At 53.3% G+C, this 25805-nt stretch overlaps 1 protein-coding gene across 1 annotated transcript; it reads left to right on the top strand.

Moving 5' to 3' along the window:
- Positions 1-107: 107 nt before the first annotated feature.
- On the top strand, positions 108-19192 carry LOC133274850 (adenylate cyclase type 10-like). Its single transcript, XM_061464332.1, has 26 exons — positions 108-493; positions 676-869; positions 1177-1281; positions 2397-2435; positions 2989-3132; positions 4558-4763; positions 5192-5285; positions 5600-5685; positions 6246-6434; positions 6548-6669; positions 7304-7380; positions 7668-7857; positions 8766-8818; positions 10095-10248; positions 10939-11131; positions 11664-11750; positions 12177-12457; positions 13106-13242; positions 13778-13903; positions 15430-15684; positions 16310-16648; positions 16881-16947; positions 17424-17595; positions 17975-18082; positions 18241-18419; positions 18991-19192. The coding sequence occupies exons 1-26, from the start codon at positions 108-110 to the stop codon at positions 19190-19192; spliced, it is 4185 nt and encodes a 1394-aa protein (XP_061320316.1).
- Positions 19193-25805: the final 6613 nt, after the last annotated feature.

Below are 25805 nucleotides of genomic sequence, written 5' to 3'. Positions count from 1 at the left end.
GTAAGGAAACATTTTTCCTTGCTACCTGCAAGTGTAAACTCAACATCCCCAAGCTTTCATACACATAGCCCTTTACAAAATCTTAACTACTTCCATTGCCAGATAACATGCCCACCATTTTGGAGTCTGTCCTGGACTTCTGGGTGGCCCACTGCATGCTGCCTGGTGCTCTTCAGATACAGCCCAGCAAGGGTTCCCAGTCCCTCTCCCCCTCCTGTCTCCAGACCAGAGAGCACTGTCCCTTCCCTTTGCTGCAGCAGCAAGGGAGCACTGGAAAAAGAAGCGGGCAAGACTACTGGGAAAACGGTGACAAGCTATTCCGCTGTCGGGAAGGAGCAGTGCTCTCAAACAGCTGTGTGTGCAAGGCACTGCAGCAGGTCTGCATGTGCCTCCCTTGGGTGCTGTCCCCAAGCAATGGGGTGGTGCTGGCCACCTCCAGCCAGTGGCCCAGTGTCAAGGAGGAAGCCTCGGCCACGGGGCAGCAGTTCCAAAGGTGATGACCCGCAGAGAATGTCACTGTCAGCTCATTGTGATGTGTGCGGAGAGCTGACAGGGAAGCAAAGACCTACTGAGGAGGCCACTGCCAGTGACTGTGGCCACCCTGTGGGCAGAGGGACAGTTGCCCCACATGCAGGCACCTCACATGGCGCACTGGGGTCATATTTCTTCTCCCAGCTGGGCACAGCAGATGATCCTGAGGTACCCCGGACACCACAGGGTGCAGATGGCGTCTTCTTCCTGGGAGAGGAAACGTTGCAGCTCAGAGCTGGACAAAGCAGCAGCTTTTCTCCCCAGCCTTGTTTCTAGCGACTACCTCGGGACCAGCTTTCAGGCAGTCCACGGAGTGCTGCTCTTTGCAGATATTTCAGGTAGGGTGCGCAGGGAGGAGCAACTGTGACATCGAGGAACGTGAGCCATTCTGGCACACACCAGGCCCTTTGGAGCCCTGCCCCTGCTGCTGATAGTGAGTGGCCATAATGAATGCTGAGGTCTTCTGCTGGGATTCCCAAAAAGGATGGGCTATCATGGGTGGTTAAGCACTGCTGCAACCCACACTGTGTTGGGGCATGGGAAGGTGCCGGGCTGGGCACCCCGGCTGGCCAGTGTGGAACTGGCTGCCAGGTCCTTTGGTCCCCAGGGCATTCATTTCCTGATTTCTGGGTGTCTCTGTTACAGATTTCACCTCTTTGACAGAGCACTGTATCTGGAAGGGTGGTTCACAGAGAGGCACTGATGAGTTGGCGGAAGACCTCAATCACTACCTGTGTGACGTTTTGGAGGGTAAGAGCCATGCTGCAGGACTGCCTGGCGGCAGGCCATAGGGCTGCTCATGGAATGGGGAGGCTGGTATCCTGGGCAACCTAGTCCTGCTTCCTTGGAAGGGCTGGGACTTTCTGTGGCCTGGAGGAACAGTGAGAACGGCCAGGCTCTCCTGGCAAGTCAGGACAAGTGCAGGTCCTTTCTGCTCCCCACTGTGGCCAAGGAGGCACCCACTTTCTCAGCAGCCACCTCTGTGCTTCTGATGGGAACACCCAGCTCCATGGTGCCTGGGGGCCCAGAGCAGGCTGAGAGCACCAAGCAAGTGCCAGCGCACAAGTGACCTGGACATGCTGGCACTGGCGTTGTGTGGGAAAGACAGGGAGAGACAGAGACCCTTCCAAGCCCATTTTCTCAGGGGATGTCTTGACCCTTCTGAGCTGATTATGAGCACATTCTGGACACCCCTTTGGCAGCATTTGTAAAGAAAAGCAGAAGAGGCCTCGAAGAGGATGAAGGGTCTAGAGCATCTCTCCTACAAGGAAAGGCTGGGGGAACTGGGCCTGTTTAGCCTAGGGAAGAGAAGGCTTCAGGGGATCTTACAGTAATGTGTCTAAAACTTCAAGGGAGGGAGCAGATTAGACAGAGCTAGGCTCTTTCCAGTGGTGCTCATTGTCAGGACCAGAGGCCATGCCATGGGCACGCACTGAAGCACAGCAGTTTCCCTCTGTAAGTTGGGAAACACTTTTTGGCTGTGAGGGGTGACTGACTGATTGCCAGGGAGCTTGAGAAATCTTCCTCTTTTGGCTCTTCCAAAGCCATCTAGCCAGCGTCCTGGGCAGCTGGCTCTGCCCCGCTTGAGAGCAGGGTTGGACCAGATGGACCCCAGAGGTTCCTTCCAGCCTCCACCATTCTGAAAATTAGGTGGCAGCTTGAGGCCATGCCTCTGTGCCTTCTGTGCAGGTACCAGGGCTGCAGCCCCTGGGAGCCTGGGAGGCAGGCCAGGGTGGTGCTTTTCCTAAGCTGTGCCGGATAGTGCACCATCGCCTGGGTGCTCCGCTCTGAGCACGGGGGCTTCCTTTGTGGATTATGGAAGAAGGTGTCCACATGACTCTTCCTTTCCTTCCCTCTGTCTCCAGACATGCTGACTCTTGGAGGTGACATCTTGAAGTTTGCTGGTACGTACTTAGGATGATGATGCCCATGGGTATTAATCTGCAGCACGGGACTGCTGTGGCAGCTCTGCTGTCCTCCTTCAGAGGCTCTGTGCAGCACCTTGAGCCGTCTTCCTGGCCACTCTCATACGCCTTTGCAGCGCACTTTCTCCAGGCTTCTCTTCCCACCCTGGGCCTGCAGTTTGGCTTCGGCAAGGGTGGTGGCTCCCCTCCCTCTGCCTCAGCTTGCAGGGCTCTGTGCTGGGGGTGAGGGCAGAGGCAGCACTGAGAGGAGGAGACCTACTAGAAGGTGAAGCCGAAGGCATTTATTGGAGTGCTGGTGAGGGACGGGGGGACGGGGGAATGGAGGGACGGGCTGGTGACAGCACAGCTCAGGCTGCCAGGCCGCAAGAGGAGGAGGAGTCCCAGCGAGTCCAGAGGTCCTCCAGAGGCCTATGGCCTCCCACAAGTCCATCTTTTTCAGCACGTCATCTGGTTTCTGCTGTCCCTGCCATGGAGCGTAGGTCAGGGAGAGTCAGGTCTCAGCAGAGCCTTGACGTTCCCTTGCTTTCCCCAGGGGATGCTGTGCTGCTGCTGTGGAGAGCAAGACCCAGTGAGATGGCCAAGACCATCAGCCTTGTGGTGCACTGTAGCTGGCAGATCCAGAAGAAGTACCGGAGGCATGACATGCTCGTGGGTCAGAAATTCCGACTTAAGATAGGTACAAGTGCTGTGCCAGGTGCAGATCTGTGGCACTCTCCTGTGCTTCACACTGGCAGGGAATGCGGGGATCCCCGCCTGGGGCTAGCGCCAAAGGAAAGCATCTCCTGCAAGCATTCAAGGGGCCACCTGTAGCTGGACACCAGACCACTGGGTTTGTGTGCGTTCACAGTTAGAATTAAACCTGGCAAGGGATCTGAAAGATAACAGGAAGAGCTTCTATAGGTATGTAGCAAATAAAAAGACAGACTAGGGCAACATGGGCCCTCTCCAGAAGCTATCAGGAGAACTGGCTACCCTGGATTTGGAGAAGGCTGAGGTTCTTAATGACTTCTTTGCCTCAGCCGTCACTGGCAAATGCTCTGAGCACACCACCCAAGTCCTGGAAGGCAGATGCAGGGACTGTGAGAATGAAGACCTTCGGCCCACTGTAGGAGGGGATCTGGTTCAAGATCATCCTAAGAACCTGAATGTGCACAAACCCATGGGAACTGATGCAGTCCGTCTGCGGTTCCTGAAGGAGCTGGTGAATGAAGTTGCAACTGTCCATCATATTTGAAAAATCATGGCAGTCATGTCAAGTTCCTGACGACTGGAAAAAGGGAAATATAACCCCCATTTTCAAGAAGGGGAAAATGGATGACCCAGGGAACTACAGACCAGTCAGTCTCACCTCTGTGCCTGGCAAAATCTTGGAGCAGATTCTCCTGGAAGGCATGCTAAGGCACATGAAAAACAACAAGGTGCTTGGTGACAGCCAGCATGGCTTCACTAAGGGGAAATCCTGCCTGACCAATTTGGCGGCCTTTTGGGTGACATGGTCTAGTGCGAGATGGCAGTGGGGTTGGATCTAGGTGATCTTAAGGTCCTTTCCAGCCCTCACTGTTCTATGGTTTTATGATTCTGTGAAGCTCAAAGGAAGAGCAGGTGTCAGGTTGAATACTGGGGTCTTTGAGCATCTGCTGTCGGCCAGATGCCTGCAGGAGGAACTTATCCCTTCATTTTTCAGGTGGAGGCAGCTTTGCATCCTTTTCCGTGTTGGATTCTCCCCTGCCTTTCACAAAGAGCAAAGGAGAGCTGCATTGCTTAAGGCTGTGAGAAGGGTTTTGCAGGCTGTAGTTTTTCTTGAGCAGACAGCTACAACCCGCCTGCATGTAAAGGGGGTGGGCGGTGATCAGGGGCTTGGTTTGCTGGGTTTCTGGGGCAGGTTAAGACAGCCAGCACTCTCAACACAGTGTCACTGTCCACTTGGTTTGTCTATTTCTTAACACCCATTTAAGGGTCCTGTGTCAGTAGCCCCTCGAGAAGGATGGAGGATGCCCTCCCCCTCCATAATGACCATCTCCCCACTGGGGTTCAGATTGGCTTCTGAACAGCTGAAATGCTGGAGGCTGTAGAGCTCTGCTTCTCCCTCTCTCTCTCCCAGGGATCTCTGCAGGGAATATGCACCACCTGAGGTTTGGAGACGAGAGGCAGCAGTACTTCTGTGTCATTGGCAAGGCCCTGGAGGATGTCTGTGAGGCCGAAAAGCTTGCGGAAGCAGGTGAAATTGTCCTCTCAGCCTCCTGCTGGGAGCTATGTGAGAAGCACAGGCTCAGAACCAGCCATATTGCGGGCAAAACAGCTGTGAAGGTAGGTGGATGGGACAGCATCTAGAGCCATTCTGAGGACCTGGACCTGAAGGAGGGAGGCCTCAGAAAGCTGAAGAGCTGAATGTGGAGAGAGTTGTAGCTCTGAAAGGGGAGAGCAGCTGATGCTCTTGTCCTTTTATGTTAGGAGTAACTCTGGGCTGGGCTTGCTTGGTTTGAGGGGTCAGGAGGCACTGGAAGAGTTTTGGCCCCACCAGCAGTGTCCTCCGTGGGTCACGGAGCTGTTGACAGCTGGGGGATGCTTGGAAGACGTCTGCTCAGCTCCAGGGTTTCTGAGGAAGCACTGCTGTCCTGTCCAGCCAGATAGGCTTCTTCTCCCCTTTTCTGGACAGTGACAGTGGAGGGCAGGATCTGTCCCCTGGGACTCCTGGAGAAGCCAGTGTCAAGTGCTTTCCTTCTGTGTACCTTCAGGTTACGGGCATGAACCAGATGTCTCTGTCGGAATGCCAAAATGTTTTAGACAAGCTTCCACAGAAGGAGAAGTGCTGCTTCACGGAAAACGAATGTGAGTGCCAGATTCACCTTGTTTTGGTTTTGCTTGGAAACATGGGGCCTGGCTGCTGCAGGGGTCAGGGATGAACTACCGCTCCCCTCTTCCCCTCTCAGTTAGCAGTCATGCTTTTGGCCCTCTTGTGCATCAGCTGGGGCAGTTGCTGCTGCTGCCATCTCCTTCCAGGGGACAGCTCTGCCCTAAGCACCTGCAGGTGGCAACACAAGCAAACGCAGGAGTCTCTCCCCTGTTGCCAGTGCTAGCCCCTGCTTTCCAACAGCTCGTAGTCCCATCTTCCCACAGCAACCATGTGTGTTTCCTCTCCGCAGATGCTGTCAGGCCTGCTCTTTTCTTGAACCCTGATACTGATGTGGGAGACATACTTAGTTACATCCCAAAAGCTGTTCTCAGGAAGGTACGCCTGGGCTGTTGCTGCTGGGGCTGCTTTTTTTGCAGGGCAGAAGAAGTGGTGCATTCAGAGAGGGAGTTTCCATGAGAGCAAGCCAAACAAAGAAAATGCATCCCGAGATGACAATGTGGGCAAATTAGGCCAAGGGGCACAGGTGCTGCACCACTGGATGAGTTGTCCTCAGAGAGATGGGTGGTGGGGCAGACATTTGCATCTCTTGTCTTTTCTGTGGGTATGGCTCTTCATGTTCTGTGGACGTGATGGCAGGATAGAGGGGAGAATCCACTGAAGCCCCATGAGCATCGCTCAGTGTCACCACTCATGTCCGTAACTGTCCCAAGATGGGGTGTTACCGGAGCGCCCTTCTCGCCTTTGTCATTTGTGTTCTGATTTGGTATCTGACTGCTGCAAGCTGGGCAGCCTGCCGACCATTTAAACCGAGAGGAGGATCTTCTCTTCCCCTACTAGTACCTGCTATTGCCAGGACACCAGCTCTCCCTTTGTACCTGGCGTGGGCAGCCCCTGGGAGAGCAGGCTTGTGAAGCCGTCATGCTCTTGTCTTCCAGCTTGAAGACAGAGTGCCGCAGGACTTCCTCTGTGAGCTACGGCCAGTCACCATCCTCTTCCTCCACCTGAATTTTGATACAAAGGACATAGTATCTTTCCGCAGTGTCCTCAGTGAAGTCAGCAGCCTGATGCAGGAAATCGTCTGTCCTCACAAGGGTGAAGTGAACAAAGTCTTCCTGTTTGACAAAGTGAGTGTGAGGTGGAATCATCTCCCCCCAACCCAAGAGGGTGGATACTGAGCAAGAGGGGAAGGTTCCTTCTTAGGCATTGTGGCAAGATGTGCTGCATCTGTCCTTGGCAGGGCTGTACATTCCTTTGTGTGTTCGGACTCCCTGGAGTAAAGCTGGCCCATGAGAGCATTCATGCCTTGCAGAGTGCTTTTCAGATCTTCAACTCGTGCTCCAAGATCATTGCAAAAACAGGGTGAGTGTCTGGTGGGGCTGAGGGAGCGCATGCTGCCTGGGCCAGCGTAAAGCAGAGGAAGAAAGAGTGTTGCGTCTAGCTTACCCTCCCCTGTCCTCCCTTCCTTGGCAGGAAGGAAACAGTGCCCTGAGAGGTGGCAGGCAACCCCTGGGCTTATCCCTGGGCAGCCAGGCAGAGTGTCTCCAAGCACACCCTGCTAGCCACCATGCTGGAATGAGCCCTAGTGAAGGCGAGAGGCTCCTTGGTGCCAGAAGCAGCACCTTCTGGGTGACTGGCCTGTGAACAGTGATGGGGCCTAGACACCTGATCTTACATTGCTGTCATCACAGGCAGTGACGCTGTGGCACCTTCTTCCCTCCCTCTTTTCCCACTGGTCACAGGTCACAGCTCAGGGAAGGGGGTCTCAGGAGAAGTGCCCAAAAGTTCCTGCCTGTGCTCTAAGCCCTGTTCCTTGTCCTTGCCGCCTGGGTCCTTTACAGCCCTGAGCTCTCTGTACCCCGAACCCCAGGCTGGCAGGGCAGGATGGCCAGTGGCCCAGGCTAGTGCTGAGGGGAGATGCGGGAAGAGATGAAGCTGGGTGGGCAGGACTGCACCTGGAGCGCTTCTGAAGCCGTGTTGTTTCCCTGTGTGCCAGGACAGTGTCTGTGTCTGTTACCAGTGGGATGGCGTTCTGTGGCCTCATTGGCCACCCTCTGAGGCACGAGTACACAGGTACAAGCACGTGTGTGCGGTGTGGGAAACTGGCGTGAGCTGTTGGGAAGAGGAAGACAGGCTGGGGAGAGTGCCTGTCCAACAACCAGCCAGGAATGGCCCAGGCAGCACCAGTCCTGGGCTGGGGTGGGACACTGGGCTCCACAGCTGGTTGTTCCCCTGGGATCTGCTTAACCCACTGTGGGGCTGCGGGTGTCGGATGTAGGGCAGCCGTTGGTCTGGAAGGGCACTGTGGAGCTGGTGGCACAGGTACATCACTGTGTGCTCTTTCTTCATCTCTCTGGCAGTCATTGGCCAGAAGGTGAACTTGGCAGCCCGGATGATGATGAGCTACTCTGGGCTGGTGACCTGTGATACCACAACCTGTGCCAGCTCTGGGCTGCCCTCTTGCTACTTCAAGGAGCTGCCGGAGAGAAAGATGAAAGGCTTCAAACATCCTGTCACTGTCTATCAATATGTGGGGATCACCACCAACAGGTGAGTGTCCTCTTGAGAAGTCTGGATGAGGGGATGGTGGCATCAAGGGTCCAGCTTGGCCAGCATAGAGGAGTTCTGCAGAGAGAGCAGAAGCCGCTCTCCATTCACTGTGGATGAGACGGTCAGAAGCCCTGGTGTAGGAGGCTTTTTACCTCTCTTCCCTGCTGTTTCCTCTTGCTGGGAGAGTGGGAGTGAAACCACAGGAATGGGGAAGGTTTTGTTTTGGTAGACACAACCTGGCTTTCAGGCTCTGTCCAAATGGCTTTCAAACTGTGCTTTCCGTGCTGTGCTCGCTCTACCACATGCCCTGGTAATGCTGACCCAAGAAGGTTTTGTCCTAGCTGCTCTTGAGTGGGAAGCTTTGGGCCAGTCTGGTTCCCATGGATAAAGGTGGACCCTCAGGACATTCTTCATCATGTCTTCCTCCTCAAACCTGGGCTCTTCCTCTGGGCCAGGATTTGACCTTCTTTTTGGATGATGGTTTGAATGTTAGTCTCTGAAAATACAGGAAGACTTAAGCCAGAGGTGCCAGGTGCTTGGAATCCCAGCCCATTGGGTCCTTGTTTCCAAGACTCTCGGTTTTTCCTGGCCAACGCAGTAAAGATATCTGCTAACCAGCAGCTCACTCTTGCTTCTTTCACATGTCTCTGGGTCTGGCCTCTGTTGACGGACTCTCAATATATTCTCTTGTCCTGGTGTGGCTGTTGGGTTTCTTAATGCTTAAAGCTCTCTCAGCATGCCAGCTTGAACTTTGGTGGGGGGGAGCATGCAGGGGATAACATGCTGCTCGAAAGAAAAACAGGTACCCTGAGGAGCACATCCAGCCCCTCCATGCCAGGCTGCTTCTTGATGTCCCTTGGCTTCTAACCAGCTAACTGACTTGTACTTTCTTTTTCCCCTGCTCCTAGCATATTTGGCATGGCTCTTGCCATGAAGATGCCAGAGAACGCCTCCTTGCTGGGTATGTGGAGAATGCCTTGCTCTTCTGAACCCCAGTTTCTTCCCCTCAGTAACATGTATTGGGAACGGAAAAGGTTTTGCTGGGGATAATGTTGCCTGCAGAGGCCCTGAGGAAGTGCTGGCTCTCTCAGTGCCTACTTAGTTGATATCTTTGGGGTGGGAAGCAGGGTGAGGCGCTCGGTGATCCCAGGCAGGCTCCAGACCTGATAGGAAGGTTTGTTTCAAGCTGCTCACACCCTGGGGGCTAAACCAGTCCCACATCCTTGGGATCAGGAAAGAGATTTCCTTCTGCTAGACTGATGGGGAGTTTTGGTGGTTGGTTCTCCCCCTTGTACTCCTCAGAGGTGCTTTCTTGGCAGCATCTGCTTGTAAACATGGAAAAGTCAAGCATCACGGACGCCTTTAATCACTCAGTGTCTTGCTGGATGTTTTGGGCCCTGTCATGGGTTAACCCCGGTAGGGAACTCAGCCCCACACGGCTGCTCACTCCCCACAGTGGGATGGGGAAGAGAATTGGAAGGGTAAAAGTGAGCCCACTGGATACGGACAGCTTAATAGGTAAAGCAGCTGCTGTGCATCCATGACAGGCAAAATCAGGCATTCTTTCACTGCCTCCTGGTGGCAGGCAGGTGTCCAGCCATTCCCAGGAAAGCAGAGCTTCAACATGTGTATCAAGGACTTGGGAAGACAAACACAGGAACTCGTAATGTGCCCCCTTCCTCCTCCTTTTCCCCAGCTTTTCTTGCGAAGCACAGCATCATATGCAATGAAATAAGCCAGCTGGGGTCTGCTGTTGCAGCTGTGCCCCATCCCAACTTCTTGTGCACCCCCAGCCTGCTTTTGCTGGCAGGGTGGCATGAGAAATAGAAAATGCCTTGATGCTGTGCAAGCCCTCTTCAGCAAGAACTAAAACACGGTTGTGTATCAACACTGATGTGCTCTGTGGCCAGTCGTACAGCCAGGAGAAGATGTTCTAAGTCTGTTTGGGACACAGCTGCCTGAAGCAACTCAGATCATCCCTTCCAGCCTTGTACTGGATCCCTGAGGGGGGATTTGCACGGGGCTGTCTGAATCTCTGTGGGACAGGGCATCCGCTACCACTCTGAGGAAGGCAGAGGTGCAAAAGCTGGGACAAGAGGGTTGGAAGGCAGCAGGGGTATCGTAGGCTGCCAGATGTGGTAGTGGGAGGGAAGCTGTGGTGGAGGGTACCAGCCAAAGGGACGGCTCTTTGCTTTCTAGCATGCCCCAGCAGCTCATTTTCTTGTTTGTCTTCACAGGTCGGAAGAAGGAGATTGACCTCTTTGTCAACTGCTTGGAAGCCTCTAACCGTTTTGGACAAAGACACATACTGGCATTTGAGGGCGCAAGGGGCGCTGGGAAGAGCCAATTACTTAATCACCTGTCCCAGTTAGGCCAGTCTGCTGGCTGCAGGTACAGGGTTTTGTCCTGTAGTTTTGGGACACTGCTTCTTTCCATCCCTGAGAGCCATGGAACGCTCCAGCCCCTTGGCCAGTGTGCCTTGGCCTTGGACTGAAGCCTCCTCAAAAAGCCTCATGGAGGCATTCCATAGTTATCTCCTGCGTGCTCTGCTCCTACCCCTGTCTCTTTGGGGTGTTGGAGGTGCTTCTTGACCTGTGGTGTTTCCTCCTTCACAAATAGAAGGAAAAAGCCCAAACTCGGTGCTTTGCATTGGATTCCAGATGCAACATATAGCAGGGTGGCCTGTCTCAGAAGCCCTGCTTGCCCCCTGACTGTTTCCCAGAAGGAATACTGGGCCAGAAAAGCCTCTCTGTGGCTGAGAGGCAGACTGCTAAGGTCTGGAGCCCAAAGGCAAACTCCACTTGCTCCATGATCACCTCTTAGCTCTGCAAGTCCCTCTGCAGTAGGGAGGTAGGGAGACATGGACCAGCGCTGCAGAAACCAGAAGGGGTCTGGACCTAGCTCTCCCAGTGGCTTGGCAGCAACTGCCTCTCTGTGCCCTTTCTCTTACAAGGAGTGAAACTCCCGGTACCACTTTGAAGTGGGAGGCTGAAGAGTTCCCCCTAAAGGCAACTCCAGCTCTTTTGTCTTAGAAGACTTGGGCCGTTGGGGATCTCAGTGCCTTTTGCTTTTGCATGGCAGGGTATTTGGCATGGAACTGCTAGAGGTCAACGTGAGGCAGTCCTTCTCTGCCATGCGTATTCTGATGGCCAGGGTGATGGGCCTCCATGAGTGTGAATCGTGCAGTGCCAGGGAGCACGTGCTACGGACAAATCTCAACGGGATAATCGAAGAGAGCAACTACTGCCTCCTCAATGACATCTTCCTTGTCAAGGTGAGAGCGAGAGGCCTCTCTGACCCTGGAGAAGGCTTTCTCCTGAGCCCTTCTGGTTCTTCAGCAGTCTTCTAAGGCTGCTGGAGTGCCTTAGCTCAGGGGGAGGGATTGCAGGGGGTCACAGCACATGTTTCCCATTCCTGGCCCCGGGGGCTGCCTGTATGTGGTGACTTAATGTCCCGCGCTGCATCTGGCAGTGCCTGGTGCCTTGTTCGGCATTCTGGAAGCAGCACTGGAATGAGGCTGGGTCTGACCTTGTGCTGAGGTCATTGCTGTGTGAGTGGTCTGCTCCAGCCAGCCCAAGATCCCACAGTCAGAGAACCAGCTCTTCAGCCCACCGCCAAGATGCAGCTCTGCCTGAGCCTCTGCTTTAGGCTCTAGTTGAAGTCCCACTGTGGCCTCTTGCACCCGTGCTGGGGAGAGGGAAGGTGCTGAGGCAGAGCAGGGAGGGTTTGCTCTGCCATCTTGCTTGGTGGGTAGGTGTAGCGAGCCCTGGAGACATGTTTCTCCCTGACTTTGCTTTTCTGTCTAGTTTCCCATTTCAGACAAGGTTCGCCAAATGCATGAAATGCAAAGGAAAGAGGAATTGCATTCAACCTGGGCAAAAGTGCTAGAGAAGGTGAGCATTTCTCCTTTTCTCCTTCTGGGTCAGAGGAGGAAAACAACCCTGCTGGCTCTGGGCTCTGCGCCACAGCAGTGTGAGTGGGTGGGAGGACCTGGTCCTTGCCCTCTAGGGCCTGAGAAACCCCCCATGTTCTCTCCATAGCCCGACAAGCATACTAGTAACTTTCCTCCCTTAAAGCGTTCCCTGGAGGAGAGAGAATTCTGCGTTCCCTTGCCCAAGCTCCCTCCTTCTGCAGGGCAGGTGATGTTAAGCATGACCTGAAAATCTCAAAGAAATTAGGCATTGGGAAGCTTCCAAGCACGGAGTTGGTTGGGGTGAGACTTGAGAGCATCCTCTCAAGAGACAGAGGCAAAATCTCCTTCCCTGTAAGACACTTGAGAATCCACTGGATTCCCCTCAGAACAACTCTTTTTTTTCCAGACCATTGACAGAAATGCCATATTTGTCATCGACAATGCCCATTTCATTGACCCCGCCTCCTGGAGTATCATGGCACCTCTGCTCTGGAACATCTCTGTCTTCATGGTCATGAGCTTATGTCCCGGCTTTGCAAGAACCGAGAGCTTTCACAAAGCCACAGCAAACAACCTGATGTCCCATAAAATCATCTGCTTTCAACTAGAGAAGCTGAAACCTTCAGCTGTGGTGCAGAAGCTCTGCCAGGACCTTGGAGTGGTCAGCATCCCTAGGGCTTTAGTGAGGTAAGTTGGAGCAGGGGAGCTCCCTGGACACAAAGCATAGGAGCTGCCAACCCTTTGCTGTTTCACAAGGAGGAAGGGAGGAAGACCCCCAAGGCCAAGCATATCTGGGGTGTGAAAAGGGCTTGGTCTAAGTGGCCAGGCTGTGTGGCAGATTCCCTGGGGCAGAGGTCTGCCCTGCTGCCAGAGAGCACCTAAGCTCCTGAGGAGAGGAAAGGCAGGGCTTGCTGCTCTGTGCTTTGGGCACTGTCTGCAAGTCTTTCCCCAGGGACTTCAGCAAAGGCTGGAGGTTCAGGGGGGCCAAAAACCACATGCCAGCAGGAGGACCTCCCTTTCAGAAGTGAGGTGTAGCTGTGACAAAGATGCTGGCTCCCCAGCTATGCCTGAGTGGCTTGCTACCCACCTCAACTGTTTTTCCTTTTAGGGTGGCGAGTCACTGGAACATGTTGTCCAAAGATGTGGTGAATGCTCCACCCCTGGGAGGGTTCAAGGTCGGGTTGGACAGAGCCTTGGGCGACATGGTCTAGTGTGAGGTGTCCTTGCCCATGGGAGGGGGTTGGAACTAGATGATCCTAAGGTCCTTTCCAAACCAACCCATTCTATGATTCTACTTCTCTTGTGCTGATCACTGCTGGATCTGTTCCTGCCCAGGTTCCTGGTCCAAAGAAGCTTGGGGATCCCGTATTACTTGGAGGAGCTGGTGCACTTCCTTCGTTGCAACGACATGCTCTTGTTCCGCACCAAGAAGTGGGGTGAAAAAGCAGAGGACAGCTGGGAGAACCTGAACAGTAAGAACCTTTGCCACTGACTAATGAGTTGCTGTGTTGCATTCCCTACAGCACAAACTTGCCCCTTCATTGCCCCATGGATTAGGGGCAGAGTAAGATCTTGCAGCAGATCATGCAGAACTTGGCCTGGCAGAGGCACGGGCTTCTGTGTGCCTTGTTGTCAGGACAGCCAAAGCAGTGGCTCACAAGTTGTGGCTTGGAGGGGCCTCAGTTCTTGGGGCTAAACCTCAGGGGAAATGGTTCTGGACCACGTAGGTTGTGGTCGTGAGACGTTCTCATGAGCACAGAACTTATGTTGGCCAAATGCTAGCTTAACTGAGAACAAACTCCAGCTTGAGGTGAGGGCCAGGAGCGGGAAACTTCCAGTGAAAACTATTTTGCTCTGCTTAGAGAGCATGTTCAGCACCCGCAGGTCAGTGCACCTGTACTGTGTGGTGTGAAGGCGCCTTGGACTATTTCAGGTGAACTTGGAAACATTTTCAGGCTGCAGGTCACTTTGCAAATTGCCTCATTCCTTCTCTCTTGCTCCACCTAGCTTTTGCAGTCTTGGAGTCATCCCTCACAGCAAGCTCAAGGTCCAGAGCAGGGGCTGCGGCCATGATCTGCATTGTAAGGCCAGGCGTGAACCTGGACAGCACCATGCTGCCCAGTAACTTGAAAGGTGAGGGGCAGAGAGCCACTCTGCTGGCTCTTGGCTGTGCCGCAGGGGCTGGAGGGAGGCTGGGCATCACTGTGCTGCAGAGTCACCCTCTCAGCTTTGGGGCTGTCCTTGGAAAAGGTGGCTCTGCTCCAACCAGCAACAGTCCTGGCATTGTGGGCAACCATTTTTCCTTCCTGTGTGTGGAGCAGCTTGAGCCTGCTGGTTGCTTTCCAGCAGCAGGTAGAAGAGGAAAAGTTGTTGATGCAACACTAAAATGACTCCCTTTTCTCACAGAAGCAAATCTTCTACTGGGACAAAAATTTGACTTGCCTCTGACTCACCTTTGAACACAGCTTCTATCTTGCTACTTTCTTTTTGAGTTCCCCAGCTAACAGTGGTTTCATGGCATGTTGTGGTGGTTTAAGCCCAGCCACGCATCTCACACTGTCACTCCCCCCCACCCCCCCACCCCCCCTCCCGGAGGGATGGGGAGGAGAATGGAAAGAATGTAACTCCAATGGGTTGAGATAAGAACAGTTCAGTAACTAAGGTATAACACAAACCACTACTGCTACCACCAATAATAATAATGATAAGGGAAATAACAAGGGAAGAGAATACAACCGCTCACCACCTGCCAACCGATACCCAGTCCGACCAAGCAGTGATCTAACCCTTCCTGGTAACTGCCCCCAGTTTACATCCTGGGCATGATGTGCTGTGGTATGGAATACCTCTTTGGCTAGTCTGGGTCAGCTGTCCTGTCTCTGCTTCCTCCTGGCTTCCCCTCCTCCCTGGCAGAGCATGAGACTCAGAAGATCCTTGGTCAGACTAAACATTACTTAGCAACAACTAAAAACATCGGTGTTACAAGCGTTGTTCCGAGGCTAAAGTCAAAAACACAGCAGTGCACCAGCTACTAAGAAGGAGAAAAATGACTGCTACTGCTGAACCCAAGACACACGTAATTAAAAAAAATAAACCACTTTCCTGTGGATTTTCATGGAAGTTCACCTGTAGCCAGGGGAACTGTCAATGACTGTTGAATGTCCCTCCTGTCTGTCAGTAGCCATTTGTATGAACCTTGAAGAAACATTCCTGCTCTTAAGTTGTTTTGCCCAAAGCAACCCAAGAAGAAAAGTCAAAGAAAAGAAGAGTAAGGTCTGGCTGAGTTGAGACAACCTTTCTCGGGAGCTCTGAGTTCACCTCTGAGGTGGTGAAAGTTGTCTGTTCCCTGCTTGCAGGGCTGGCAAAAACCTAGTCCAGGTTTGGCAGGGCACATTGTGGGACGCATGTACCTGCTGGATCCTGCCCTATCCCAGTGGGGGAGTGTGTCTGTTGAGTGTCTCACTTTTTCCCAGGCCCTGTGAACTGCAAATCCAGTAGGAGCGGAGCCATTGTGCAGACACCTGTCCTGGGCTGCAATTGCCCAGAAGTGGCCAGTGTAGGGCCAAAGCCTATCCTGTTCATGCGTCGAATCTTTGCAGTGCCTCCAGCCTCAGTGTGGGGAAGAGGTAGGACTGAGACGTGTGGCTTCTCCTTGACAGAGATTGTGCTGGCTCAGCTGGACGAGATCACCCCACTGGAGCAGACTGTTTTGAAGTTTGCAGCCATCATCGGGCCGGTGTTCACTACCCAGCTGCTGTCATACATTCTTCCGATTAGAATGAGGCACAAGATGACTACCTTGTTGGACAGTCTAGTGAGTGACAACATCCTCAAGTGGACGGAGAGCACTGAGGAGCCAGAAGACGTCCAAGATCCTAGCAAGGAGCCAGCCACCCCTCCGCAGGCAGAGATTGGTAAGTGGTAGCAGTGGGGTGGACAAGGAGCTCCCAGATGGGCTCCTAAGGGCGTGGCGTGATTCCCTTCCTGTGAGGGCTGGCATGGCTGTTGGGGATGGGTTTGTCAAAGCTGTTACAAGTCAGTCTGAAAGCACACTAGGTTTGCACTGGAGGGAAGTTCCCACCAGCTGTCCCAAATGCCTCTGCTCCCCTGAATCCAAGTGCTGCTCGTAGCGCAGGCATGGGACGAGTGGAATCCCTGACATCCTCTCCCAGCCACCTGCAGCATCCAGACAAAAGATGCCCTCCAGAATGGCCCAGGGTCTTCAGCAAGCTTTTATTGGGCTTTGATTACCCTGTGATGCAGGGTTCCTGCTCAGGAGGCTGGTGGCTGCCATGCCAAGAGCGGGGAGAAAGTGCTGGCTGGGGCTTGCTTTGGCTGGCAACAACATCCCCAGCTCCTGCCTGGACCAGTGCAGCTGAGAACTGCATCCCCGAGGCTGTGCTAGCATCAGCCCTTTCACCCCATGCTGCAGGGCTTGGCGTGCAGCAGCACTGTTGCTATTCAGGATCTGCACCGAGGCATGACTGGCTCCCCATCTGGCCACAGCTTGGGCTCATACAAAGGCCCTTTGCCTTGCAGGTGTGGAGACCTCCCCCCCAAGCAAGCAGAGTGTGGGGTGTCCATTTGGTGTGCTGATGTTCCATAAGCCGCTGCTGCGGGAGGCTGCCTACGAGCTGTGGGTCCAGAAACAGCGGGTCACCCTGCACTCCAAGTGTGCTGCCTTCCTGGAGCGGTATGCACACAAATGCCAGAGCTGCGGCCAAGGGGACTTTATTGTCTTCCACCGCTTCGCTGTCAGCAGCACCCAGGACAAAGGGAGCTGTAAGGACTTTGATGATGGGGATGACCCACACACCTGGAAGGCCTTGGTGCTGGCTGGAAAACAGCTGAAGAAGGAGAGGTTTTACATCTCTGCAGGTATGCTGTGCACCATGCTCTGTAATTTGGGCCCTCCGGGAGCCCAGGGATTGGTGCTGGGGGTCGAGTGGGAGTAGATCTGCTAGGAACGAGCCCAGCAGGAGTGGACACCCACTGCAGACTTTCCTCAGTGTGTTAGCACCTTGCAAGGATCCTTGCAGGCCTACTGGGAGAGGGAGAGCAACTCTTATCCCAGGATACATGTGGGAGGTGTCCCTGGTTTTCTTTCAAGGTATTACAGATACTCAGGAGGAGCAGGAGCAGCAGCAGCAGCAAGCTTTTGTGGAAGAGGATTTTGGGTGAGCAGACAAGGTTCTGATTCTTTTTGAAGCGAGTGAGTTCAGGGTGTGCAGAGGAGACAAAGAAAATGCTGGCTTTTGGCTGTCAGCTGTGACTCTAGCTTAGCGAAGAGGCTTTCCGTGGGGTGGGAGCTGAGAGGAGATGGCTGTGGAGATGAGTGAGTGCTTAAGGACGCCCACGGCTCAGTGTCAAAGAAGCCCTCGCTTTCCAGTTCCTGCAGAGTAGTACTGCAAAATCTACAGGGAAAAAGCCACCACAAGGGCTCAGGTGGTTTGCCTGTGGGAGGTGACAGAAAGCCTAGCTTCTTCCTTACTCCCTCCTCCCAAAGGACTTGTATGACTAGTACCTGTCTGTGGCTTCCTGCTCTGCTTTGCACAAAGGGCTTTTGATGTTGTCTCTGGGAAGGAAGACCACTCTAGATGATACCCTTGTATTCTTTGCTCTCTTCTTCCCCTGGGCACTGTCCTCTGGGTAGTGCGACTGACAGAGAGGACAACAATGCGCTCTCATGTGACTGCAAAGGCATCGTGGAGTCAGTGCTTGTGCCATTGGTTCACCACTACACAACACTGGGCAATGCTGCCAGAGCCTTTTACTATCTTCTGGAGACTGCAGCTGCCTACCTGCATGTCTCCAACTACTACATGGTGAGTCGCCCTGCTTGCAGTGTGTCCTGCCTGGCTCTGGGAAGGACAAGTTTGCGTTGCACTAGGACACGACTTTGTGGGTCCTTGGAAGGAAGATGTTGAGCTCTGAGCCTCACTTCTTCCTTTGGTTTGCCTCTTGTGTGGGAAGAGGCATTGGGTGCTGTGCCCTTAGCATGAGGGGCATTAGCAGGGAGGAGGCCTGAACGATCCGTGGTGCCTGTGCTCTGAGGCACACAGTCAAAAACATGACTGTTTGTGCAGGTATCACCAGGGGAAGAAACAGACCCTCTGAAGACAGATGCCAGAGGCAATGGGGGAGGACAAGGGTAGCCATGGGCTCTGCACTAATCTCACCTGCTCTCCGTGTGCTTTCACAAAGGCCCTCAGGAAGCTGAGCGAAGCAGATATCCTGAGGAACTCTCTAAAGAGTAAAGCGAATGTGATATCCCGCTTTGAAGATGCCACCTTCTTCAGCCTCAAAGGGGAGGTAAAGGCGCGGTCTGGAGGGATCTCCTGAGTGATGGAGCTGGATGCCTTCCCCAGATGCAGTGGACAGGAGAGCTCTGGCTTCTCTGGCCACTGGCAGATCCCTGCAGTCTCTTGGGCATCTAGTCCACATTGCGATGTTTCCCTTTTCCTGTGCAGGTCTGCTATGGTGTGGGACGCACAGAGCTGGCAAAGAAAATGATCAGAAAGGCTTTGAGCCTGCTTGGAAGGCCATTTCCCCGGAACCGCGCTGAAGACTTTGTCAGGTCGCAGGTTGAAAAATTGCAGTGTGCCGCTTATGTTGCCAGAAGAGCATCTTCCCTTCCACAGAAGGCCCAGTAAGAAACACGACCAAGAACCCGGGGGAGAAAGAGTTATTTCCTACCTGGTCACAGGCATATGGGCACAGACCTGACGAGGCTTGAGGCCACACAGAGCAATGTGAGGGTAGAACAGGGAACGATAAAGTTCCTCTCTCCCTCCCTCCCTCTGAGGCCCTTGGAACAAAGCATACCTTAGGGTATCAAAGCAGCTTGCAGCCAGGGATGTGTCTGCTGGCACGAGTTGTGGCAGTGGATTGGTGCTGGCTGGGAAGAGAGAGCTGTACTGAAAAGGGGTGGGGGGGCTGGAGGCAGGACCAGGGCATGGAGAAGGAGCAGTAAGAGGAGCTTGGCCCCCCTGGTGCTGTCAGGCCAACATCCTCTCTAGCGGCCAGCTTCCCACTGTGGTACTTGTTGTTTGCCCCTTTCCCTTCTGGCAGCTCCCCCTCCATCAGCTCTATTTCCTCCAAGGAAGTGTAACGGTCTTGTCTGGCACCCGTTTTGCCCCCTGGCCCTGTCTGACCCAGCTCATAGGCTCTAGCCTGTAGAGCTAAAGCCTCTGGGCCTAGCAGTTTCTCTTGCTTGGCAGGAAGAAGAAGCTCGCCTGGCTGCTGCGGCAGAGCCGCTGTCTTTCCTTACTGGAGCACCTCTTCAGGCTGGAGGGCACTTCTGCTGGATGGAGGCTGTCCTGCCTGGCAGCGCGCATGAGGGCCAGCACAGACAGGGCAGTGGACTTGTATCTGTCAGCAGCCTGCACGAGCTATGATGCTGGCTTGGAAATGATCATATAGTTCATTACCACCATCTATCTTACATTTGGAGAAAGACGGTACTCTCCAAATATTTGTAGTACCGTAAGAAGCAATACATACAAATTATTAAATATTCATGTGTCCCTTCGCATTCAGATTAAATCCTTTTATTGTTACAGGATCTGTAAATATCTCCCAGGACACAGAAGGGAAAGGACAGGAGAAGCAGGCAGTTACTTGGGAGTATTTGCTGGGCTTGGTTGGTTTTTGTTGCGTCCCTAATGAAGAGTCCATCCCCAGCATCCCTATAGCCCCCGTTCAGATACTGGAAGGCTGCTATGAGGTCTCCACGCAGCCTTCTCTTCTCCAGGCTGAACAGCCCCAACTTTCTCAGCCTGTCTTCATACGGGAGGTGCTCCAGTCCCCTGATCATCCTCGTGGCCCTCCTCTGGACTTGTTCCAACAGTTCCATATCCTTTTTATGTTGAGGACAATGGAACTGCACACAATACTCCAAGTGAGGTCTCATGAGAGCAGAGTAGAGGGGCAGGATCCCCTCCTTTGACCTGCTGGTCATGTTCCTTTTGAGCATTTGGTCAATGAGAAACTGAACCTGAGCCGGCTTCAGTGTGCGCTCACAGCCCAGAAAGCAAACCATATCCTGGGCTGCATCAAAAGGAGCAGGACAGAGAAGGGAAAGGACAGGAGAAGTAGGCATTTATTTGGGAGTATTTGCTGGGCTTGGTTGGTTTTTGTTGGGTTTTTGTTGTTTTTTTTTCATTTTACTTATTGTTTAAATTGATTTTAAAATTATCTACCTCTTTTCGCAAGGATTTTCCAGCCAAGTGCAGTCATTTTAAAAGAGCTTTTAAAATCCTGTTGCATTATAGAAGTCTATTATATAAAAGCATGTATTAGTTTTCACGTAATACTATGAATACTATCTTCAGCCCAGTGGTCTCATCTAAACAAATCCAGTGGCTCCCTGGATTAAATCCTTTGCAAGCATTCAATATCATCCAAGTCTTAACAAGTTAGAAGAGCCATGAGGTGGAAGTTCACACCTGGAGGCAGGGAAATGAGCAACTTCCAGTACTTTTTACCAGCAGTGGTAGTCACCTGATGGTAAAAAGGGTCCTCAGACTGACAGGTACAGCTTCACTGACATGTCCATCTGGTGTATACACTGTACATTTCCCATCCTCAGTCCAAGTGAAGTGTCTCACCTCACCCACGTGTTACTGGTACAGCCCAGATGCCCTACGGCCTTCCTTGGAACTTCTTGAACGTGTGCATTTGTTGATCTCCTTCGCTCCAGAGTCAGTGGAGCACTGCTAGTGCTGCCGCTGTGCGGCCTCTTGCAGGGCTGGGAGAGTCCTGGGGGCCGGGGCCTTCTCTTTGGGGTCAGCAGGACCCTGCGGAGGGCGGCTGCAGCGGGATCTGCCGGTTCCAGGGCACAGGGTGCACTGACCCCCCCTTGTGACGTCGCGTGTGGCGAGGCCAGCCTGGCTCGTGCCTGGGGTCCTGCTGCGCACGCTGCGAGGTCTGCAGGGTCGAGCGAGGCTTCTCCTGTTGCTCTGGGTGCTCTGGGGCTGCTGTCAGCAGCACTCGCTGCCCATCCCAGAGCCATCACCAGTGTTTGCCTGGCCCTGCCCGGCTCAGGTAGACGCAGCGCATGACATGTGGAGAAACATTAAAAAAGCAGCAGAAAATCAAGGTGATGTAAACCTGCCCCAAAATCTGAATGCTACATATCCCGTCCGTCACGAGGCGAAGCGACGGGAAGGAAAATGGCGCTCCCGCGAGAACCGGGCGGAGGCAGCGGCGGCGGCTTTCCTCCGGCGAGGGGCTGCGCCTGGTGGCGGCGGGACAAGAAGCTGCAGAGCACGGGCGTGCCGCCTCCACCTCCGCGTTGCGGGAAGGAACAAGGATGTCAGAACTGGAAAGAGGATGTTGATAAGAAAGATCAGGTACACCTTTTGCCCGATGTCGTAAACGTAACCGCAAGGCAGACACAGAGGTGCTTGGCTAATTGCTTGGAAGCGTATAAATGTCGTGTAATCCTTGTAATAAGCAATCCAGCTTGTACTCTACCTCTGGGTCCGTGCCTTCCATCCTCACAGTCAGGAGCACAGGCAAGCTGTTTGGTGCATTTAGACTGCTGCGAGGGGCCAGCTCCACCGCCTTGAGCACTGAACCTCGCCTGGAGCCCCAGCCACTTGCGGCTTTCCGCCCCGCTGCGGATGGGCTGGGGTGCGAGGGCCATGAGACTCCAACCGAGCACTTGGCTGGCCCCAGCAGCACCTGTACAAGTTACCGGCTGAGCCAGGCCTTGGGCGATGTGGCCTTTTCCCTGGCCATGAGCTGAGGTCCTTTCTTCTGGAGAAGCTGTGGCTCCCCCATCGCTGGCAGTGCTCAAGGCCAGGCTCGTCAGGGCTTGGAGCAACCTGCTCTAGTGGAAGGTGACCCTGCCCGTGGCAGGGGGTTGGGACTGGATGAGCTTTAAGGTCGCTTGTAACCCAAACCAGTCTGGGATACTATGATTCTGTGACATGAAGAGCAAAAGCTGCGTGCTCACTGTGCTCAGGGCTGTGGTTTCAGCTCCTGGAGGAGCTTACCAGAGCCACCTTCCTTTGCCAGGTACAGTGGGAGCACGTGTCAGTGGCTGAGGGTGGGAGTCCCAGTGTGATATCCAGCCCAGCCACATCCAGTCCTCTGCAGCTGGGCAGGGATCCTGGTAAGAGAGCCACGCTCATACCAGCCTTGGGCTCTGGGGCGTCGAGAGAGCTGCCTCTCCAAAGGACGGGTAGTCTCGTTGCCGGAAGGGTGCTGGTCCATGCCGCTGGCAGCTTTATGGCCACTTACAGGTGGTTTCATTTCCAGCCGCAGCAAAACTTGAGGGTAACTTCAGGACAACAAGCCTCCTGAGCGAGATGTAAAATGGAAAAGTTGAATCTGAGATGGTATTTCCGCCCCCTGGAGTGGTCTGAGGGGATGCCCCGGGGCTGAGGTGCAGAAAGAAGGTGGAAACAACGGAAAGGCTGTCCCGGACGAGAGAGGGGTTGAGGTGATGGGGGCTCCTGAGGGAAACACTGCTCCCAGATTTCCAGGAGCCTGCAGGTCTACATTAGCTCCAAATGAGAGGGGTTTCCCGTAACGAAAATGCTGCTCCCAGCCCTGTAGGTGGCTGCAGAGGTTCAGAGCTGCGGTGTGGGGAGGGTGCCTCTCCCTGAGGAGAGTGTGTGGGGCTGTGGAAGTGGGTGGAAAGGGCTGTGTGTGAAATAAAGGTTTTGGGAACCTGTGGAACAGTGGAAGGGGAAGGTTTGAGTGGGAGACGGTGGCGTGGGGTGGTTTTGGGGGTAACTGGGGAAGGGGCTTGAAACCTGGGTTTGAGGGAAAGACAAAGCGGATGGAAGAGCTGACCTGAACAAACAGCTTCAGGGAAGCTTCAAGCACAGCATGACTGGCCTTGCCTCTTCCCTGTGCATTTTGCAGGCTGCAGTTACCTTGATTATTGATAGAGTTCCATTTTTCCCACATGAAGGGTGAATATTGCTTCCCCAGACAGCTGTTACCTCGCAGTAGCCGGTAAAACACCAAGAAAGTATGTTCAGAGGAAGGAATGGGTGGGTCTTGTGGCTCAGCAGGATCCCCTTTAGCACCCAAGCTATTTTCATACCTTTGGGGTTCCCCCCCCCCCCCCCCCCCTCCCCCCCGCCTTGCTCTCTCCCCCTTCAACTTCCCCAGTTTGTTTCTTTATGATTTTTAAGGAAATTACTTAGGTTCGGTTTAGGGCATTCCTCCATCCCGGTTTGAGTGTTAGCCCGTTCCATCATCCTTCACTGTAATAACCGTATTTCGTGGTTTAAGCTGAGCCTGTAACCCAGAACCACACAGCCGCTCGCTCTTTCCTCTCCCTTCTTCCTCCCCCTGCTTCCCCTGAGCTCACCTGGTTTTGTCAAAGTTCATTCCTTGTTGGGATGATGGTCGGAGGGAAGTCAGGGTCAGTTGATGGTGACGTGAGGAGAGTTCTGCTGCTGCTGCTGGCTTTTCCCATGACTTTATTCTCCACTGATGATCATGACAGCACATTTCTTCTTTTCAAAGCCCAGAGTGGTGGGGATGGGCATCCAGCTGATGGGCTATAAAAGTGTTATATACCAGGCAACAGCATATAATTGAGTTCATTGGCTGTTTTCCCCCCAGACTGAATCTCCTTGAGGTACACACGGGAATTCCCCATCTTCCCCCATCACCCACCAAGTATATCCGGGTCCCTGAGCAAAAGCAGTCCCACGAGTGGGTCTGCCTTTACCTGAAGCAGGAATAACCCAGACCGTCTTCTCCAGCAAATTCTTCATGTGCACCACAGGAACTTTATCCCCTTCTACAGTATGTGAAAGTTCTGACTGGGCTGGGCCAGCCCTGTTGGCAGATCCTCTGGTGTTGACCAACCAGGTGGCCTTTGGTAAGTGTGTATCCCAATGCTTGAAAGTCCCACCACCCATTCCTCTCAGTGTAGTTTTTAACATCGTACCGTTCGATTTCCCAGAGGCTGGTGCATGGTAGGGGATGTGATATACCCACTCAATGCCATGCTCTTTGGCCCAAGCGTCTATAAGGTTATTCCAGAAATGAGTCCCATTGTCTGACTCAATTCTCTGTGGGGTGCTGTGTCACCACAAAATCTGTTTCTCAAGGCCCAGGATAGTGTTCCGGGCAGTGGCGTGGGGCACGGCGTGTGTCTCCAGCCATCCGGTGGTTGCTTCCACCACGGTAAGCACATGGTGCTTGCCTTGGCGGGTTGGTGGGAGTGTGATACAATCAATCTGCCAGGCCTCCCCATATTTGTACTTCAGCCATCGTCCTCCATACCAAAGAGGCTTTAACCGCTTGGCTTGCTTAACTGCAGCACGTTTCACACTCATGAGTAACCTTGGCAATAGTGTCCATTGTTAAGGTCACCCCTTGATCACGAGCCCATCTGTATGTTACATCTCTGCCTTGATGGCATGAGGTGTCTTAGCAACAGCTAAAAACACCGGTGTGTTACCGCATTATTCTCAGACTAAAGTCAAAAACACAGCACTGCACCAGCTAGTAAGAAGGATGAAAATGACTGCTACTGCTGAACCCAGCACACCATACTGATGAAGAGTCTCATTTGTCGGTTTTATGTGCGTGGTCTGGCTGTTGGGTGCCACTGGGATCCTGGCAAAGTGATCTGGGAGAAGCGGGAAGGAAAATATCCATGTCTGTGTGGTCTTAATAGTAATCAATCAGTGCACTGCGTGATATGCCTGCACTTTCTTGCTTCAGCAGGCGGCTTTAACCTCATTTAGGTCAGTGTGAATGTATCCTGGAGGGGTCATTTCCCAGATTTTCCCCCTCTGAAAGCTGGAAGATTTTGTCTTAGGGGGGATTTTTAACCTGAGAAGCAGTGAGACTAAACTGGATTGATTTAAGTGCTCTGGGACAGAGCAAAACAGAAAATAGTGCAAGGCATCGCTGCAGAGTTGATTACTTCTTGTGTAAGAGCCACTGCTTGGGGTTCATCTCCTTCTCCCCTCTGCATTAAACAGCTCTGAGCCCTGATGTTTTTTCGGCACTGGACCAGCTCGACCTTGGTGGGGTTCCAGCAGTGAAGATGAGTGGCATTGGTTGGTGTTGGCTGTGGTTGGAGAGAGAAACGCCCCCAAATGGACCCCAGTAACGTCCCCCCAGGTACAAAGGGCATGTGCCAGCCACTCTGTGGCTCTCAACAAGGTCCCGGCCTGGCCTCTCACGCAGGAATGACTCTTCCTGGTCAATCCTATGAAACATGCCTAATGATTGCATTTGATCCTGCCTACCCCTGCCTGTGTCTGGCAGCATCAGACCTGCAGCAGAACAGACCCTCAATGCAGGGAACGTGTAGCACAGGCAAGCCTGCTCCTCCACTCCTGGGGTTATCCCAGCTTTACTACGTTATTTTTCATGAGGATTCAAGAATTAACTGGGGAAATGAACTGGTGGCACCTTGTAAGCGGCGAGGAGAATCAGACAGGCCAACCCAATATGGGTGATAAGCAACTTCTACCTTATTTGTGACGCAGTTCACACATATATAGGAGTGGTATTCAGCCACTCCTTCTTGGCGCAACAGTATTGGTTAGCCCCCCCACAGCTTCCTCCACATTGTCCTCCCAGGTCCGGTCTCCGACCACCTGTGGGGGCCACCCCCTGCCTTGCTTGCACAGTCCTCCAGAACTCTATGGTCCTGCTCTTAGAGTCATTCTGCAACAATTCCCCCCTTTTTCTTTGTGCAAGCAAGGCATTATGGGTTATTCTGTTCACCTGTTTTATCACACAACTATAAACAAGTCTAATAGCTACGATGATTAACCTAATCATGATACATAAGTGCAATACTTTTAAACAGCAGTGTCTGACTCAACCTGTAATGCCCCGTGAAGACAACCATCTAGTTATTCTTAGGATATTGCTCATTTACTATTGCTGGGTAAGCTGAGCCAGGGTTCTCAGCTGTGCGTGCATCGAATTAACATAATCAGAGAGACTCATACAAGACATTCCATCAGACTCTTCACATCCATGTCCCTGTTCCAACAACAAAAGGTTCTGCAGTGTTGCATGTCTTACAGAGTCAACA

The sequence above is a fragment of the Pezoporus flaviventris genome, unplaced genomic scaffold (assembly GCF_033815535.1).
Source record: "Pezoporus flaviventris isolate CSIRO_AGI_PZ_B2104156 unplaced genomic scaffold, CSIRO_AGI_Pfla_v1 ptg000002l, whole genome shotgun sequence".
Taxonomy (NCBI): Eukaryota; Metazoa; Chordata; class Aves; order Psittaciformes; family Psittacidae; genus Pezoporus; species Pezoporus flaviventris.
This window is presented reverse-complemented; position numbering and strand designations above follow the sequence as displayed.

Coding starts and splice junctions, on each gene's coding strand:
- LOC133274850 (XM_061464332.1), top strand. CDS start 108: ATGCCCACCATTTTGGAGTCTGTCCTGGACTTCTGGGTGGCCCACTGC. Junction 494..675: donor ACGGGGCAGCAGTTCCAAAG/GTGATGACCCGC, acceptor TTCTTCTCCCAG/CTGGGCACAGCAGATGATCC. Junction 4,764..5,191: donor CGGGCAAAACAGCTGTGAAG/GTAGGTGGATGG, acceptor GTGTACCTTCAG/GTTACGGGCATGAACCAGAT.